This window comes from Meriones unguiculatus, chromosome 9 (genome assembly GCF_030254825.1).
Source record: "Meriones unguiculatus strain TT.TT164.6M chromosome 9, Bangor_MerUng_6.1, whole genome shotgun sequence".
Classification (NCBI taxonomy): Eukaryota; Metazoa; Chordata; class Mammalia; order Rodentia; family Muridae; genus Meriones; species Meriones unguiculatus.
In genome coordinates, this window is record NC_083357.1 from 101,548,903 (window position 1) to 101,563,157 (window position 14,255).

The following is a 14,255-nucleotide window of genomic DNA, read 5'->3' on the forward strand; positions in this document are numbered from 1 at the left end:
GACAAAACTAGCCGGTACAGGTGTGCTGCAACCAAAAATTAGGTACAAATGAAATGTGGACTGAAGTCAAGATGTCTCTGGCAGTGTTGGTGGCGGCAGCGCTTGCCAGTAGTGTCATACCACCACACGACACATAAGCAGTCTGCGCGTGCTGTCGCACCGTACAGTGTAACACCACCTGACACTACCTAAAACTTCTCAGCCCAGATTTGAGCTTGCTGTATGTTATCACTAGCAATATTTTTGCTGTACATACAAATTTTTTTCTTTTAGAGGAACAGTGGTTTAATTACAGAAACCAAACTTATTTTTCTTGTTATTTGTCAGTGTGCAAGAACAAAATTTATTTGGGTTGTGTTTAGTTACAGTTTTAACTTTAAAATTTGGTGTTTGAAGGGTTCCGTGGCTCAGTGGGTAACAGCAATGCTACCCAAACATGAGGATCTGACTTCTGATTTTAGCTCCTACATAAAAGCTGGGTACGCCCACATGTATGCCTGTCACTTCATCACTGTGGGGAAGGGTGACAGGAGGAGCCTGGGCTTGCTGGCTTCCAGCCTCAGTCCAGGTTCGTGGAGACCCCCCACCTCCAAAAAGAATAAGGTAGAGGAATAGATGCCCAAAGCCCTCTTTTGGCTCCCACATTCTCATGCACAGGTCTGAACAGCCACCACACACACACACACACACACACACACACACACACACCATACATAGAGTTTTTTGTTTGTTTGGTTTGATTTTTAAAATTACTGTTTGAGTTGGTGATTTGAGTTTTACAAAGAAACCATTTTAAAGAACTTTGGCTTAGGTGTTAAAGAGGTTCTCCAATTCTGAAATGACTCTAAACATACATACTTATGTGAAGCAGTGTTCTCAGCATTGATAATTATGAAATCAAAATGCCAGTCAACTCTGAAAAAATATGCAGGTTCTGTATCTTGCAGTTTCAAACATTAAGTCAGCATGTTTTTTTATGTTATCTATCTCATTTGTTTGCAGATTTGCTTTCTTTTTTTTCTGTTTTTTTTTTTTTGTTTGTTTGTTTGTTTTGAGGCAGGGTTTCTCTATGTAGCCTTGGCTGTCCTGGACTTGCATTGTATACCAAACTGGCCTTGAACTCATTGTTTGCCTCTGCCTCCCCAAGTGCTGGAACTACAGGTGCATGCCAGCATGACTGGCTATTTTCATTTTTAATGGTAAATTATATGTATATCAAAGAACTTCAAAATTTATCTTTGAATGTTTTATTAAAATATTTATACCTATTAAAGGGTTTTATTTTTATATTTCCATGCAAGTATGTAATAAAATTCAATTGTATTCACACTTACTCTCTTATTCCCTTTCATTTCTTTTAGATCCATTGCTTTTTCCCAGTTGGTCCCTTTTGTATTGGCATGTCTTTTTTTTTTTTTTTTTAATGGCTTGGTAAGCTGATTACAGCTGCTTGTAAGAACATGGGTGAGGATTTGTATGGGCACCTTACTACTGGCTACACTACTGAAGAAAATGCCTCTTTTATCCATCAGCTGTTAACTCTATATAAATACCCAAGGAGGGATAGAGTCTCGTAAGCCCTTCCCTCTTCCATGACAGGATGTTGGGCCCCAGTCTTTTGCAGATCTTGGGTAGTTAGTTAATAATCACAGCTCTTGTGAGTTCAAGAGTGCAACAGACCCATGATCCTGGAAGTCAGCCTTCCATACCCCTTCTTCTTCTTCTTCTTCTTCCCAACAGCTTTCACATTCCTTATGCTTTTTCTGTGATATTCCTGAGGGTTGGAGGGGGTGATGGAAATGTACCATTTATGGCTGAGTGTTCAACAACCACTTCTCATTTTTACCATTTAATGTATCTCTCCAGTTCCCACTCACCGCTTCAAAAAGAAGTTCCTCTGATCAGTGTTGGTAACAGCTCTACAGGCATAAACAGTTATTTAGAAGGCAATTTGATGTCTGTTAGTCCTTACAATAAACTTCCTTTTGATTTCTTTTCACTGTTTGATTTGTATGTTTGTTTTATAGCTTTATTTATATATCCATGGTAACCTAAAAAGTTCTCCTGTGAGAATTAGTTGTGAGCCCTTAGGAAATTATTGATATAAATCAGGTACTCTAAGCCCTTTGAAGAGCGCTTATGCTTAGTATTGTTTAGAAGCTGTTAGTAGAGATCAGTCTGTGCAAAGATTGATCCCTATCCCTTCAAGAAAAACACAAACTTCTGACAAGTTAAGTATGTGAGATAGGTAGATCAGGAGTGCCAGGACAGTGTAGGCTACATAGTGAGACTGTGTGGGCTACATAAAGAATCCTTTTAGGAGACTACAAAGACTTCCTGAGAGTTTGGTTTTAAGGTGAGATCTGGACACTATAAAGATTAGCTAAACACTGAGAGAAATTATAAAAAGAATTGAATATAAGAGTCCTTGGGCATCGTTTGGTGTCTTTCTTAAAAAAATGGGTGAGTAAAGAGATACACTGGTCTGAAGCTCAGAAGTGTCTAGTCTGGTCATATAAATTTGATTGTCCATCCTGTAATTATTTCATAGGTTTATTAATATCTTTTCCTTTCATTTTCTTAAAAAGATAAGGTACTTTTTCTGATTTGTATTTCTTATGCTTTCTGGTTATAGTTCTATGCTGTATAATTTTCAACAACAACAACAAAAAAATGCTGGAGCTGCTGCAACAGTCTCTACCTTATTTTATGTTAGAGAAAACCTTTTCCTGTAGGGAATAGTGTATATCTCTAACATTTTTACTTCTGAGACATAGAAAACTCGAAATTCTAGGTTCCATTTTACTGCATTTTACTTATTTATTAAAAATATTAAAGCACTCAGATGTGGTGGTACATGCCTTTAATCCCTGTACTCCAGAGGTGATCTCTGTGAGTTCCAGGCCAGCCAAGGCTACAGAGGGAGACTCTATCTCAAAACAAACAAACAAACAAACAAAGAAACAAATGTTAAAGTTTATGCTAATTTACATATGGGGTAAAAATTTCAAATAACAAGAACGAATTTTTTTCTCTAACTTAACAAATATTCTTTGTGAACTCTCTAGACATTTGGATTGTTCTTATGGTATTACTAAATGTATTGTGTCCTCATCTTAAAATCTGGCTATACACCACTCTTGTACAGCTTTTTTCATTCATAAGAGTAGACAGCAGCAATGTGCTTTGTGTGTGTGTGTGTGTGTGTGTGTGTGTGTTTCACCTTGACACAAACAGGAATCGATCTGAGAAGAGGGATTTTAGTAAGGAAAATAGCTCCATCAGATAGATCGGCCTGTAAGTAGCTCCGTGGGGCACTTTCTTCTTTGAGTGATGTGGGGGAGCCCAGCCTGCTGTGAGCAGAGTCCCTTCTGGGAAGGTAGTGTTGGGTGCTTTAAGAAAGCAGGCCGAGGAAGACCGGGAGAACATGCCAGTACAGCATCCCCATGGCCCCGCCTCTAGGTTCTTGCTTGAGTTGCTGCACTGACTTCCTCCATGATGCATTGTACTCCCCCCAACACACACACAGTTCTTGTGGTCATGGTGTTTATTGCCGTATTAGAATGCAAACCAAGGCAAGTGGTTTTAGGTAAAAAGAAAACATCTGTTAACGGTCAGCTCAGTTATGTTTGATACAAGTCCATGCTCACCCTGTATTTTTAGCATATATGCCAACCTGCGGAGGTGATGGGACAATTAGCACTCCATGTGTGTAGAATTACAAGTGTGTTCTGTTTATCAAGAAGAAATGTTTTTACATATAGAAAATATGTAACAACATTAGAAATGTCAAACCAATTTCAGTGCACAGTCAAAAGAAGACAGTGAGAACTAGGTACATTTGCTTGAAGGGTGATGCTAATAGATTTGTTTTCTGATTGTTGTTTTAGCTTTGCTGTATGCTAATTAAGTTTTTGTTTGCCTTTTTAAGTGTTAATTTTTCTTTAATATCTTTAAAATTTAAGTAATCTTTTAAAATTAGCTGAACTGAAAGGAGAATAACAAATTGATTACATTAATTTTCTTCTTTGTTGTTTAGCTTCACAATGAAGAAGATAATTCAGAATCATCTGCTGTAGAGCAGCCATCAACTTCCAACTCAGCAGCACAGATTGAGGAAGCTGCTGCTTCAGCACCAGCACTGGAAACCGACTCTTCTCCTCCACCATACAGTAGCATTACTGTGGAGGTCCCTACAACTTCAGGTGGGAAGTCCTAGGGATGGCTCTAACAGCATGGCTTTGTGTAATTATCAAGTCTTTCAAAGAGCTGATGGCGTGTTTTGTTTTGTATTATAATCCAGACTGGCCTGGAACTTAATGTGTAGCCAGGCTGTCCTAGAACTCATAATTGTCCCATGTCACACTGGGAATTTTTTTGAAAGATTAGGGTAGTTGCTGAAATTAACATAGAAAAGTTTCCCTATAGTTCATCATAGTCAGGATTCTCTGGGGTTGCCACTTTCTACATGAGTGGGACTTGTAAGTCACTTAATTTTCCCGCATCTCCGAGTTGGTGACATTAATGTGGAGCAAGCATAGATGGCGTCATTACTGACCTTAAAAGGCCGTTTTCTTGGACTGGTTTGGGCGTGGGCCAGTGAGCGGGTAAGTGAGGGTCTTTGTGCAGGCTATTGAGCACAGAGCAGACACTATGCACTGTGGGTTCCCACCCCATCCAAAATTCCTCTCAGATTCTCACTTTTGCATCAGCTAATGACTCAGCAGGTAAGGTCATTCACCACCAAGTCTGATGACCTGAGTGTGATTCCAGGCACCCACACAGCCGAGGGAGAGAATGTACTCCAGAGAGTTACACTCACACACACACAAACTATATAGATAAATGAATGAACGAATGAGTGAATAAATGTGTGTATGTTCAGAAACTCTCAATCTTGTACTCTTTTTGAGTCAGCCATCCTTTAGATGATATTTGTCATCGTATCCTTTTTTTAATAAATATGGGACACATAAAAGATTATTCAAGTTTAGCAGTGTTCTGTGTTATATGGTTTATATTATAGACCTACAGTAGCAATAGTAATCTTCAGTGTCTTATTTTAAGTTAAGTCTGATCATGACTGTAAAATCATACTCATTATTTTTAATGCTTACCCTTTAATACTTTTCTTTGTCTTCAGATACTGAAGTTTATAGTGAGTTTTACCCCGTGCCACCTCCATACAGTGTTGCTACCTCTCTTCCAACCTACGATGAAGCTGAAAAGGCTAAAGCTGCTGCCATGGCAGCTGCAGCGGCGGAGACACCTCAAAGAGTAAAAACATCATTGTTTGAAAATATTTCTGTGACTTCTGTATATTTAATATGAAAATCCTTCTCTGTATGTGTAGTCTTCCTGTCTTACTGCCCACGTGTGTCAATACTGGTCACATTGCACTTCACCTTTTCTTGTCCCTGACCTCCTCACTTTCTGTTGATCTTGTCTGTTGATCATAACTGCCTCAGGTTATGGAATCCTTTATCTTACTTTACAATATGTTTGTCACTTCCCTCTTTTTGCTTTCAGGTATATCACACACTGACTTTTTCTTTCAAGTTAGCTCACTCTGACCAGCGCCACCCATGTGGACCTCATTTCATAGCTCTCTTTACCATTTGTGGACTCTCTTTCTCCTGTGGTCTGTCATCAAAGCATGTTGTCTTATTTTCTATTCATGTTTGCTTTTTTCTTCTTTCTCCACCCCCCAATATACCATTATGACTTCCTTTTTCGTACATGCATTTACCCTTTTAAAAAATTATTTTTACGTGCATTGCTGTTTTGCCTACATGTATGTCTGTTCAAGGGTGTCGGATCCCTTGGAACTGGAGTTACAGACAATTGTGAGTCTTCTTGTGGGTATTGGGAATTGAACCAGAGTCTTCTGGAAGAACTGCCATTTCTCCAGCCCTGCACTTACACCTTTTAATTGTGTAAATAACTTGGTTTGTTTTTATTGTTTAATTCCATCTTACTATAGTATAGGCTCTGGAAGAGCATGCAGGTTTGTTTTGTGTGAACTGATAGAGCCTAAGGCTAAGGAAGCAAAAGCTTTTGTAGCAATATTTCTTAAATAGTAGAAGCCATCGGTGATGATAGATTTTGCAAATAATTTTAGAGTTCTTTACATTTGTAAGCAAAGACATTTATATGTTAGTATATTTTAAGCAAGAGGTATAGTATACAAACTATTTTGCATAGTATATTTTGGAGATTATTAGAATAGTAAAAACACCAAAATATTTAAAACCTTTTTAAATTTACTGTAAAATTTTAATGCTGAACTTTTTAGTTTCATAATATGTATATCCTATAATTTTTCAGTCTACCAACAACTGACTTTAACTTTTAGCTTTAAGCTGGCAGACAGGTTGTTAGTTTCTCAGTTCCCTGTATTTTGGAAAGAAGGCAGGAAGTTCCTTGGGTCAGAAGTACAGGCTTCATTTTTCACAGCAGCAGCAGTGGTCGTGCTCGTGCTGGTTGTCAAGTCCCAATTCCCACAGGGAACAGTAGGAACGGAATGACAATCACCTATGCTCTGGGTTCTGTTACTAGGGCTCCCAGGTTTCCCAGTGGTTGTTAGGATGCCCACACCCTTGCTCTGCTGGGAGAGTCCATTCTTCTTCAAGCTTTCCACTGTGTAAGTATCCAGAAAAAGGCAGACAGTAATTCTGTATGGAAGACATGCAGATATGGAAATATGCATGTAGAGCTATCCCAACACAACCCACAAGTAAGGGGCATTTAAATTGTGTCCAGTCTTCTGTTCTTGCTAACATTACTTCAATATTTTTTAATATTTTATTTCTTTTAAGTGGGAATATGTACATGTATACAGTTTATTTCAGGAATCAGAAGCACTGGATTAGAGGGTATATACACTTATAATAAGTGCTGCCTACTTGCCAACCAGAGGTTGCACAGATTTGCATTGCATCATCGATTATAAGAGTTCCTATTTTCCCATGTGACGGTTATACAGTAGTGTCACATCTATCTTCTTTATATCATATTCTTGAATTTGATGTTTTCCTTCCTCCTTCCATCTGTTCTTCCTTCCCTCCCTCCCTCCCTCCCTCTTTTTCTGTCTCTGTCTGTCTGTCTGTCTGTGTGTGTGTGTGTGATAAGTGTATAGGCCTGAGGTAAGCGTTGAGTGTATTACTGGGTTTGGGGTGATTTCCTCTGTTCCATTCCACCCTTCTTTTTTGAGACAGGGGCTCTCTTTGAACCAAAAATTAATCATCTTAGCCAAATTGACCTGAGTTAGGGAGCTGCCTGTCTCTCGTCCCACCAGCTTTGGTATGTTACAGTGCGGCACGTGCTGCAGTGCCAGGCTTTGTACGTGGGCGTGGGGGAGCCCAGTGCAGGTGTTTGCACTTGTGCTGACTGAGCTCTCTACCCAGCCCTCACCTTACCTTTTCTGTTCTAGCCTTTAAAGATTTCCTTGTCAGTAGCACTTATGTGGTAAAGTATTACTTGCAAATATCTTATCTGTATGGCCACTTGAGAGGGCTTGGTGTTCTTATTCTTAAATTGAAGGTGAGAAAATTCTGGTTATTTTAGTGAAATGTTTTGGTATGTATTTTACAGAACCAGGAGGAAGACTGTACACCAAGAGACGACTTCAGCGATGTGGACCAGCTGAGAGTAGGCAATGACGGCATTTTCATGCTGGCGTTTTTCAGTAAGTGACCATTTCATTCTACTTCTAAGAAACAATAATGCTAGCATGGTATAAATCCTCAACTTTATTACGCATTTGTTAGGTATTCTGGTTGCAGACATTATGGTTGGTGCTGGCTAGGGGAATATACATATTTAAACTAAATGAGATTGTACAAGGGAAAAAGTAGAATGAGAATTTTAAAAGAAATGTTGCTGTCCCTTTATGGCTATAGGCATATATACAGTGAACTGTATAGTTCTGCTTTGGGGTCAGAAGACTTCCCTTTGAGTGACCGTAAGCCAGAAGGGTTGGAGAAGGGAAAGTCCTATAAACTCAGAGCAGTGTCACAAAGGTATGGATGTATAAATCTACAAAGGTAACAGTTAGAAGACTACAATCCTGGATTCTTTTAACATCATACAGAATTATTAATTATTTGACTTACATAGTAAATTTAAACTGTGAGGGGAGGCTGTCATAGTATTTATTACTTCCTGAAAAAGGGATTAGTCTCTATTAAATTTTTTGACAAATACTAAGGTGTGCAACAAATTGTTTAAATGTTGTTTCGGAACAATATTACACCTAATGTTTAGTAAAAACTTATAGATTATGTATGGTTTACTCTAGAGATAAAAATGAGAAATAGTTCTTATGTAAAATGATACACTCAACTTTAAAAATAGAGTCCCTCTTCATTTGCTGAACTACTGAGTTTGGGTTAAGCCACCCTTTTTTCCAGTTTGAAAAGGCTTCTTGCTAAACAGAAGAAACAGTAAGAAGAAGGGGCAGGCGACTTATCTATCTTTTCAGATTCACTTAATTATAGTTACATTTGTATCCAGTATGTGGAAAATTTAAATCTGAAGTTTGTTTTGTAGTTTTTAGTTGGATATGGTAGATACAATGAAAAAACAATGAATTCATTGGTTAAACATAACTGCTTACTGCCTTGCTTGTTCTGCTAGTCTAGTGAACCTTAGTTTTTAATCTTTGATTTATATTCAACTAGTAAACTTATATTACTACCAAATTCCTCACATAATTTTGTTTACATAAAGAATATCTTAATTTCTTTCATTATTACATCTTTCAAGAAATCTTGAGGCTATGGAGATAGTTCATTGGGTAAAGCCCTTGCCATGTACTCATGAAGACCAGAATTTGAATACCCTAAACTCATGCTCAATAGGTGTGTCAGCTCTGTGTAATTCTAGCACTTAGAAGGAAAAAGACAGGGGATCCTTGGAGCATGCTGGATAGCTAGCTAACTGATTGAGAAGCTGTGGTTCAAATGGGAGACCTGCCTTTATAAATAAAGTGGAGAGCAACTGAGGAAGACACCCGTTGGCAACTTCTGGACTATATGCTCATGTTCACACATGTGAACATCCCACACATGTATGCCCATAAACATGCAGATGTATATAAACATACATGTATATCACAAACATATACATGGCCCCAACAGAAATATCAGTTAGAAAAGATTATGAATATATTATTGATATAATTTATATCTAAGGATATTGATATTATATGCTTTCATTTCTAAGTATCTGAGTATGAACTTACGAATTGTTTCCTTTAACCAAATAGCTTTTATTTACTATGCATCTTTTAGATGTAAAAATATTTTACTTGTAAGTGTTGTAAATGATAACTAAGATATATTAGATTATTTTTGGCCAGTGACTTGATTTATATAAATACATATTCCTGGATTTAATATAAAATCCAGGATTTTAACAAAATTCTGTGAAATTAGGTTTCTACAAGTTATTTCTGTTTTTCAAATATTTCATGCATAATAAAAGTAAAAGTTTGGGGTTTTGTGTTTTGTTTTTTGTTTGTTTATTTTTCTGGTACGACCAGAGACTTTTAATTGGCATAGATTTGCTTGTCATTACTACCATCTAGTGGCTATTCTTCAAATTGCAACTGGGTTTATATTCCATGTTTACACTGGCAGTCTGGAAATACATTCTTTAATATAGCTTACTAACTTGAGCATTTGAGATTTTATTTGCAAACAGAATCACCGGAAATACAAGATTTTTAAAATAACTTTCATAAGTTAAGTTCTTGACTTCTCTACTTACAACATTCATGTTTCTGCTTTTTTTTAAACTTTTTATTGATTATATGTGAGTTTTACATCATGAATCCCAGTCCTGCTCATCTTCTTGTCCCCAAAATAAAACACACACACACACACAGACACACACATACACACACACACACACACACACCACTATAGCAACAACAAAAAACTTAAAAAATATCTCATTGTGGGAGCTACCGTGTGTCCCACAGTATACCCCTCTATTCACACATCTTTACTTGTAAATGTTCATTGACATTTGCAAGTGGTTTGAGATGCCTGGCTTCTGTGTCACTACCAATACTGGATCCTCACTGGGCCCCCTCCCAGTTACCCTGTTGTTTCCCTGTGTCATGGAGATCCTGCAGCTTTGGATCAGCAGGACTGGCCTTTTCATAAGTCCCAACTTGTTAGCAGCTGATAAAGACTTCGGGGTGGGTCAGTTCAGAGCCCTGGGTTTGGGCCTGGGTGGTAGCTGAGCTTATCAGCCTCCTGGCTCTCCCTTATCAGCACCACCAGGCTGAGGTCTCCAGCACTGCTCGGGCTACGCTACGCAATACAGCCATCAGCAGGAGGCAAGCTCAGCTCTCCTGCTTTCCTGTCCAGCTCATCCGCACCCGGACCTCCAAAGCCAGCTCCACTGTGCCTACTCAAGGTGCAGGGCGCCCACTCTACCAAGTGCTGCCGCCTCGGAGGGGCTGTGCCAGCTCTCCCATTCTCACACCCTTAGGGCGGGCTCACCCGTGCCTTTGCCATCAGGTCAGCTCTCCCGCCCGTGAGAGATGGGGCCAGTTCTCCAGAGTACCACAACCAGTGCGGGGCGGAGCCAGCTGTGAATAGCCCCTGGACACCCATGGGGTTCCTGGTGGTTGCTCCAACCAGGGACACCCTCATGTTCTCTAGTGGTGATATGAGCCAGGGACATCGACACTGACCCCTGTCATTGTATAGCCACACACTCAGACATGGCCCTCAGCAGCAGCTCAGGCTGGGACCACCCTGTGGCCTCAGGTGGTGGTGTTAGCCATTCACAACAGGCTGCTTGAGTCTCTCCACCCTTGAGTCTCCAGTTCCATCTCTTCTCATAATGCTTAAGCTGCTCTACTTCTTTCTCTCCCATTCAGCCACCAAAGACTCACAAGTTGAGATGGCTGCTGCTGCAGGCTCGCCATGCAGCTGGCAGGTCCCTCGTGTGGGGGCAAGTGGGTGTTTCTGGCCCGCTTGTGCTGTGTGCTGGAGGGCAGGTTTTTAGGTGGCATAGCGGTCCGCAAGTCTCGGGATACAGTCTTCCTCCTCCCATGCTGCACTGCCTGGATTTGATTTGATCTGATTTGATGAGTCCTAGGCATAAGACAACTTTGGCCACCAAGCCAGGCATCAAGCTAGGACAAAGGACTGCCATCTGCTCTGCCCCTGACTGATATAAGAACACCACCACCACCAAGGTGTCTCTTTGCCCATTGCCAGAGGGAGTGTTTTGCTTCCTAACTCACATAACCTTAGAAAAGATTTACAGTTAAATTTAGTGATATAATTACATTTTCATGTACAGAAAATAAAAGGGAAAAATGTGTGTATCTCATAATGTTTAGTAAGAACGTGAGAAGTAATCTCATACTTGGTTAGGTAGTACCATAAAGTCCTCTTAAACCAAAAAATGTAAGAGAATAGAATAGGAGTTGCTTGTAAGTTAATTCAGCTCTAGAAATTAATATCTGATCCAGTAGATAATTGACCAGCTTGGAAATGCCTTTGAGTGCTGGTGCTTTAAAATGTGGTGTACCATTCTGAGAAAACTGTTCTTCCAAGTTTTAGCCGTTTGTATTGTGTGTGTCAGAATGAGACATTACAATTTATTACCCAGATCATTCTTCGTTTAGACTTTAGGAAAACTTAAAGAAAAAGTAGTGTTCTTGTAACTTCACCAACAACAAAAAGCAGAACCAGAAGACTGTTTTGAAATGTAAATTGTGACTTGCAGGGTGTGCTGGATATATGTCAACTTGACACAAGCTAAAGTCATTTGAGAGGAGCGAACCTAAATTAAGAAAGTGTCTGTATAAAATCAGCCTGTAGGTCATTTTCTTAAATAGTTAAATCATTGGAGTAGGGTCCAGCCCATTATGGGTGGGACCACCCCAAGGATGGTGGTCCTGGGTTCTATAAGAAGGCAGGTTAAGCAAGCCAGTAAGCAGCAGCCCTCCGTGGCCCCTGAATTAACTCCTGCCTCCAGGTTCTTGCCCGGGTTGAGTTTCTGTCCTGACTTCCTTCCATGATGAACAATGATGTGGAAGTGTAAGCCATTTAAACCCTTTCCTCCTCAAATTGCTTTGGTTGTGGTGTTTATCACAGCAATGGTAACCCTAAGACAGAGAAATCCCACCTTCCAGAGTGATTATTGTACCTTTCTGTTTGAGTCCCATCAGCAGTAGATGAGGACTCTTACCTTATCCTCCTCAACAACTGCTCTGGTCAGTATTTCTGTTTTAGACATTCTTAAAAGCATGCAGTGGTATCTAATCATGCTTTTAATTTGTATCTCTCAATTAGTTATGATACTAAGCATCGTTAGTCTATAGATTCTTTTAAGAATTTATCATATAAAAGTCAAAAGGTCCATTTCCTTTAATTGGGTGATTTTTTTTTTTTAAACCTTTATGAAAAATCCAATTTTGTCTGATTCCTTTGGAGGTAAGACTCCAAAGGAGCAATGTTATGATCTGGTGTTTTGCTGGTTTAAAAATGAAGTTTAAAATGAGAATATGGAAAGGAAACAAGAAAGAGAGTGTCCCTTTCTCACATCCAGAAACTATGTTACATATGTTTAAATCTATACATATTACATATTCACCCATACATGTGGGAGACATGAAAGTAGAAGGAGTATCTGGAGGGTGAGGGGACAAATATGAACAAATATGATATACATGTATGAAAAGTCAAAACAGTTAATTTGTTTGTGTCCTAAAAAATTAATGAGAACTGAAATTCATCATAAAAACTATATTTTGCATACTAGTAATAAGCTTTAAGGAAAGTGTGGACCAAACTGACAGGAACCCAAGTTTACCAGTTTATTTGCTTATTAGTAGCTGATAGATGTGAAAACAGCAAGCTGTGGCAGTCTCTAAGGGCAGCCCATGGGCAGAGTTAAAAAAAACAAAAACAAAAACAAAAAACTGCTTTTTTATTCCAGCAATGAGAATTACTATGCTGTTTATTTGTATAAAAATTATGACCTTAAAAGTATGTTTCTGTTATTTTTAGTGGCATTCATTTTCAACTGGCTTGGATTCTGCTTATCGTTTTGTATTACCAATACTATAGCTGGAAGGTATGGTGCTATCTGTGGATTTGGCCTTTCACTGATCAAATGGATCCTTATTGTCAGGGTGAGCATCTCGATCATTTCTATGTAAAATGTGTGTTTGTTCTATGCACACATGTTCCACTGAATAAAGACTTACACTTCTTATTTTGGCATTCTGTAACTGTGAAAATTTGATAAAACTATATATGCCATAACTGTATGTGAAAGATTGTTAGGGAAAAACACTGAAACAAGAAAATGCTTCCATAGTTTGGTATTTATGTCCTCACTTTAAGTTATTTAAATGTTCTCAACATTTTCTTGGTGTCCTCATAATAAGTTGATAAATACAGCCTAATGGGATTATTTCTGAGGATGAAAAGCAAAGTACCTTCCCTTATTACCTATAGTATACAGAAATAATAAACAGCATATATGTTTAAAATAAATCATGCTTTCTGCTATTGTGATACAGTACAAGTATGCCTTAAAGAAAGCCAAAGATTTCTGTTTCATAAGTTATTGTGAATTTAAATGTCCTCTAAGGTGGTTTTTAATGTCTCTTTGATTTTACTTCGGGTTGGCCAGAGATACCAAGATCACCAGGAATAATTTAGAAGGTATCAAGGACTTTTAAAGTATATTTAAATCTGACTGAGAACTCTGACATTTAGAAGTACAACAAGAAGAGATGAATATTGGAAAATCCTTTTTAAAATAATAGCTAAATACTTCCTCTCTCAAAGCATTAAGAACTCAAAAGTAAAGGTCTTTGAAACAGCTGTCAGCACTCATTCTTGCTGGGTATGTGGCCAGTGTGGACTGCATTGGAGGACCCTATCTCAAAATTTAAGAGAGAGAGACACAGAGACAGAGAGAGAGAGAGAACACGCTTTTTCATCCTTAGTCCCATGTGTTCTCTCTAAAACTTTAATTTCCTTTTCCCAGATAGAGCTTTCTCTACTTTGTGTCATTTACAAGATGGTGTTTAGGGGACAACAAAATGTTCATTTCTTGCTTGTCTCAACAACTTTTCTTATCAGGCAAATTCATCTAGCTTGTTTCTTGCCTTTGCATCTTGAAGGAAAGTTTCCTTTGGGCTTTTTATCACAAATGTTTCTCCCTTACTTTGTTAGCTTTCATTTTGTGTGTTTGTTTGTGTGTGTGTGCGT

At 38.7% G+C, this 14,255-nt stretch overlaps 1 protein-coding gene and 1 non-coding gene across 3 annotated transcripts in view; one reads left to right on the plus strand and one right to left on the minus strand.

Moving 5' to 3' along the window:
• The window catches only part of Ndfip2 (Nedd4 family interacting protein 2), a 52,815-nt gene that overhangs the window by 26,160 nt on the left and 12,400 nt on the right, over window positions 1-14,255 (plus strand). For both annotated transcript variants that reach the window (XM_060391580.1, XM_021645691.2), the window contains exons 2-5: window positions 4,040-4,205; window positions 5,144-5,277; window positions 7,594-7,687; window positions 13,041-13,165. In XM_060391580.1, coding sequence (XP_060247563.1) covers window positions 4,040-4,205; window positions 5,144-5,277; window positions 7,594-7,687; window positions 13,041-13,165 — 519 coding nt within the window. The remainder of the gene's footprint in view (window positions 1-4,039; window positions 4,206-5,143; window positions 5,278-7,593; window positions 7,688-13,040; window positions 13,166-14,255) is intronic.
• On the minus strand, window positions 11,106-11,245 carry LOC132656681 (small nucleolar RNA SNORA48). The gene has a single exon (XR_009594396.1). It is a non-coding gene; the product is annotated as a small nucleolar RNA SNORA48 (small nucleolar RNA).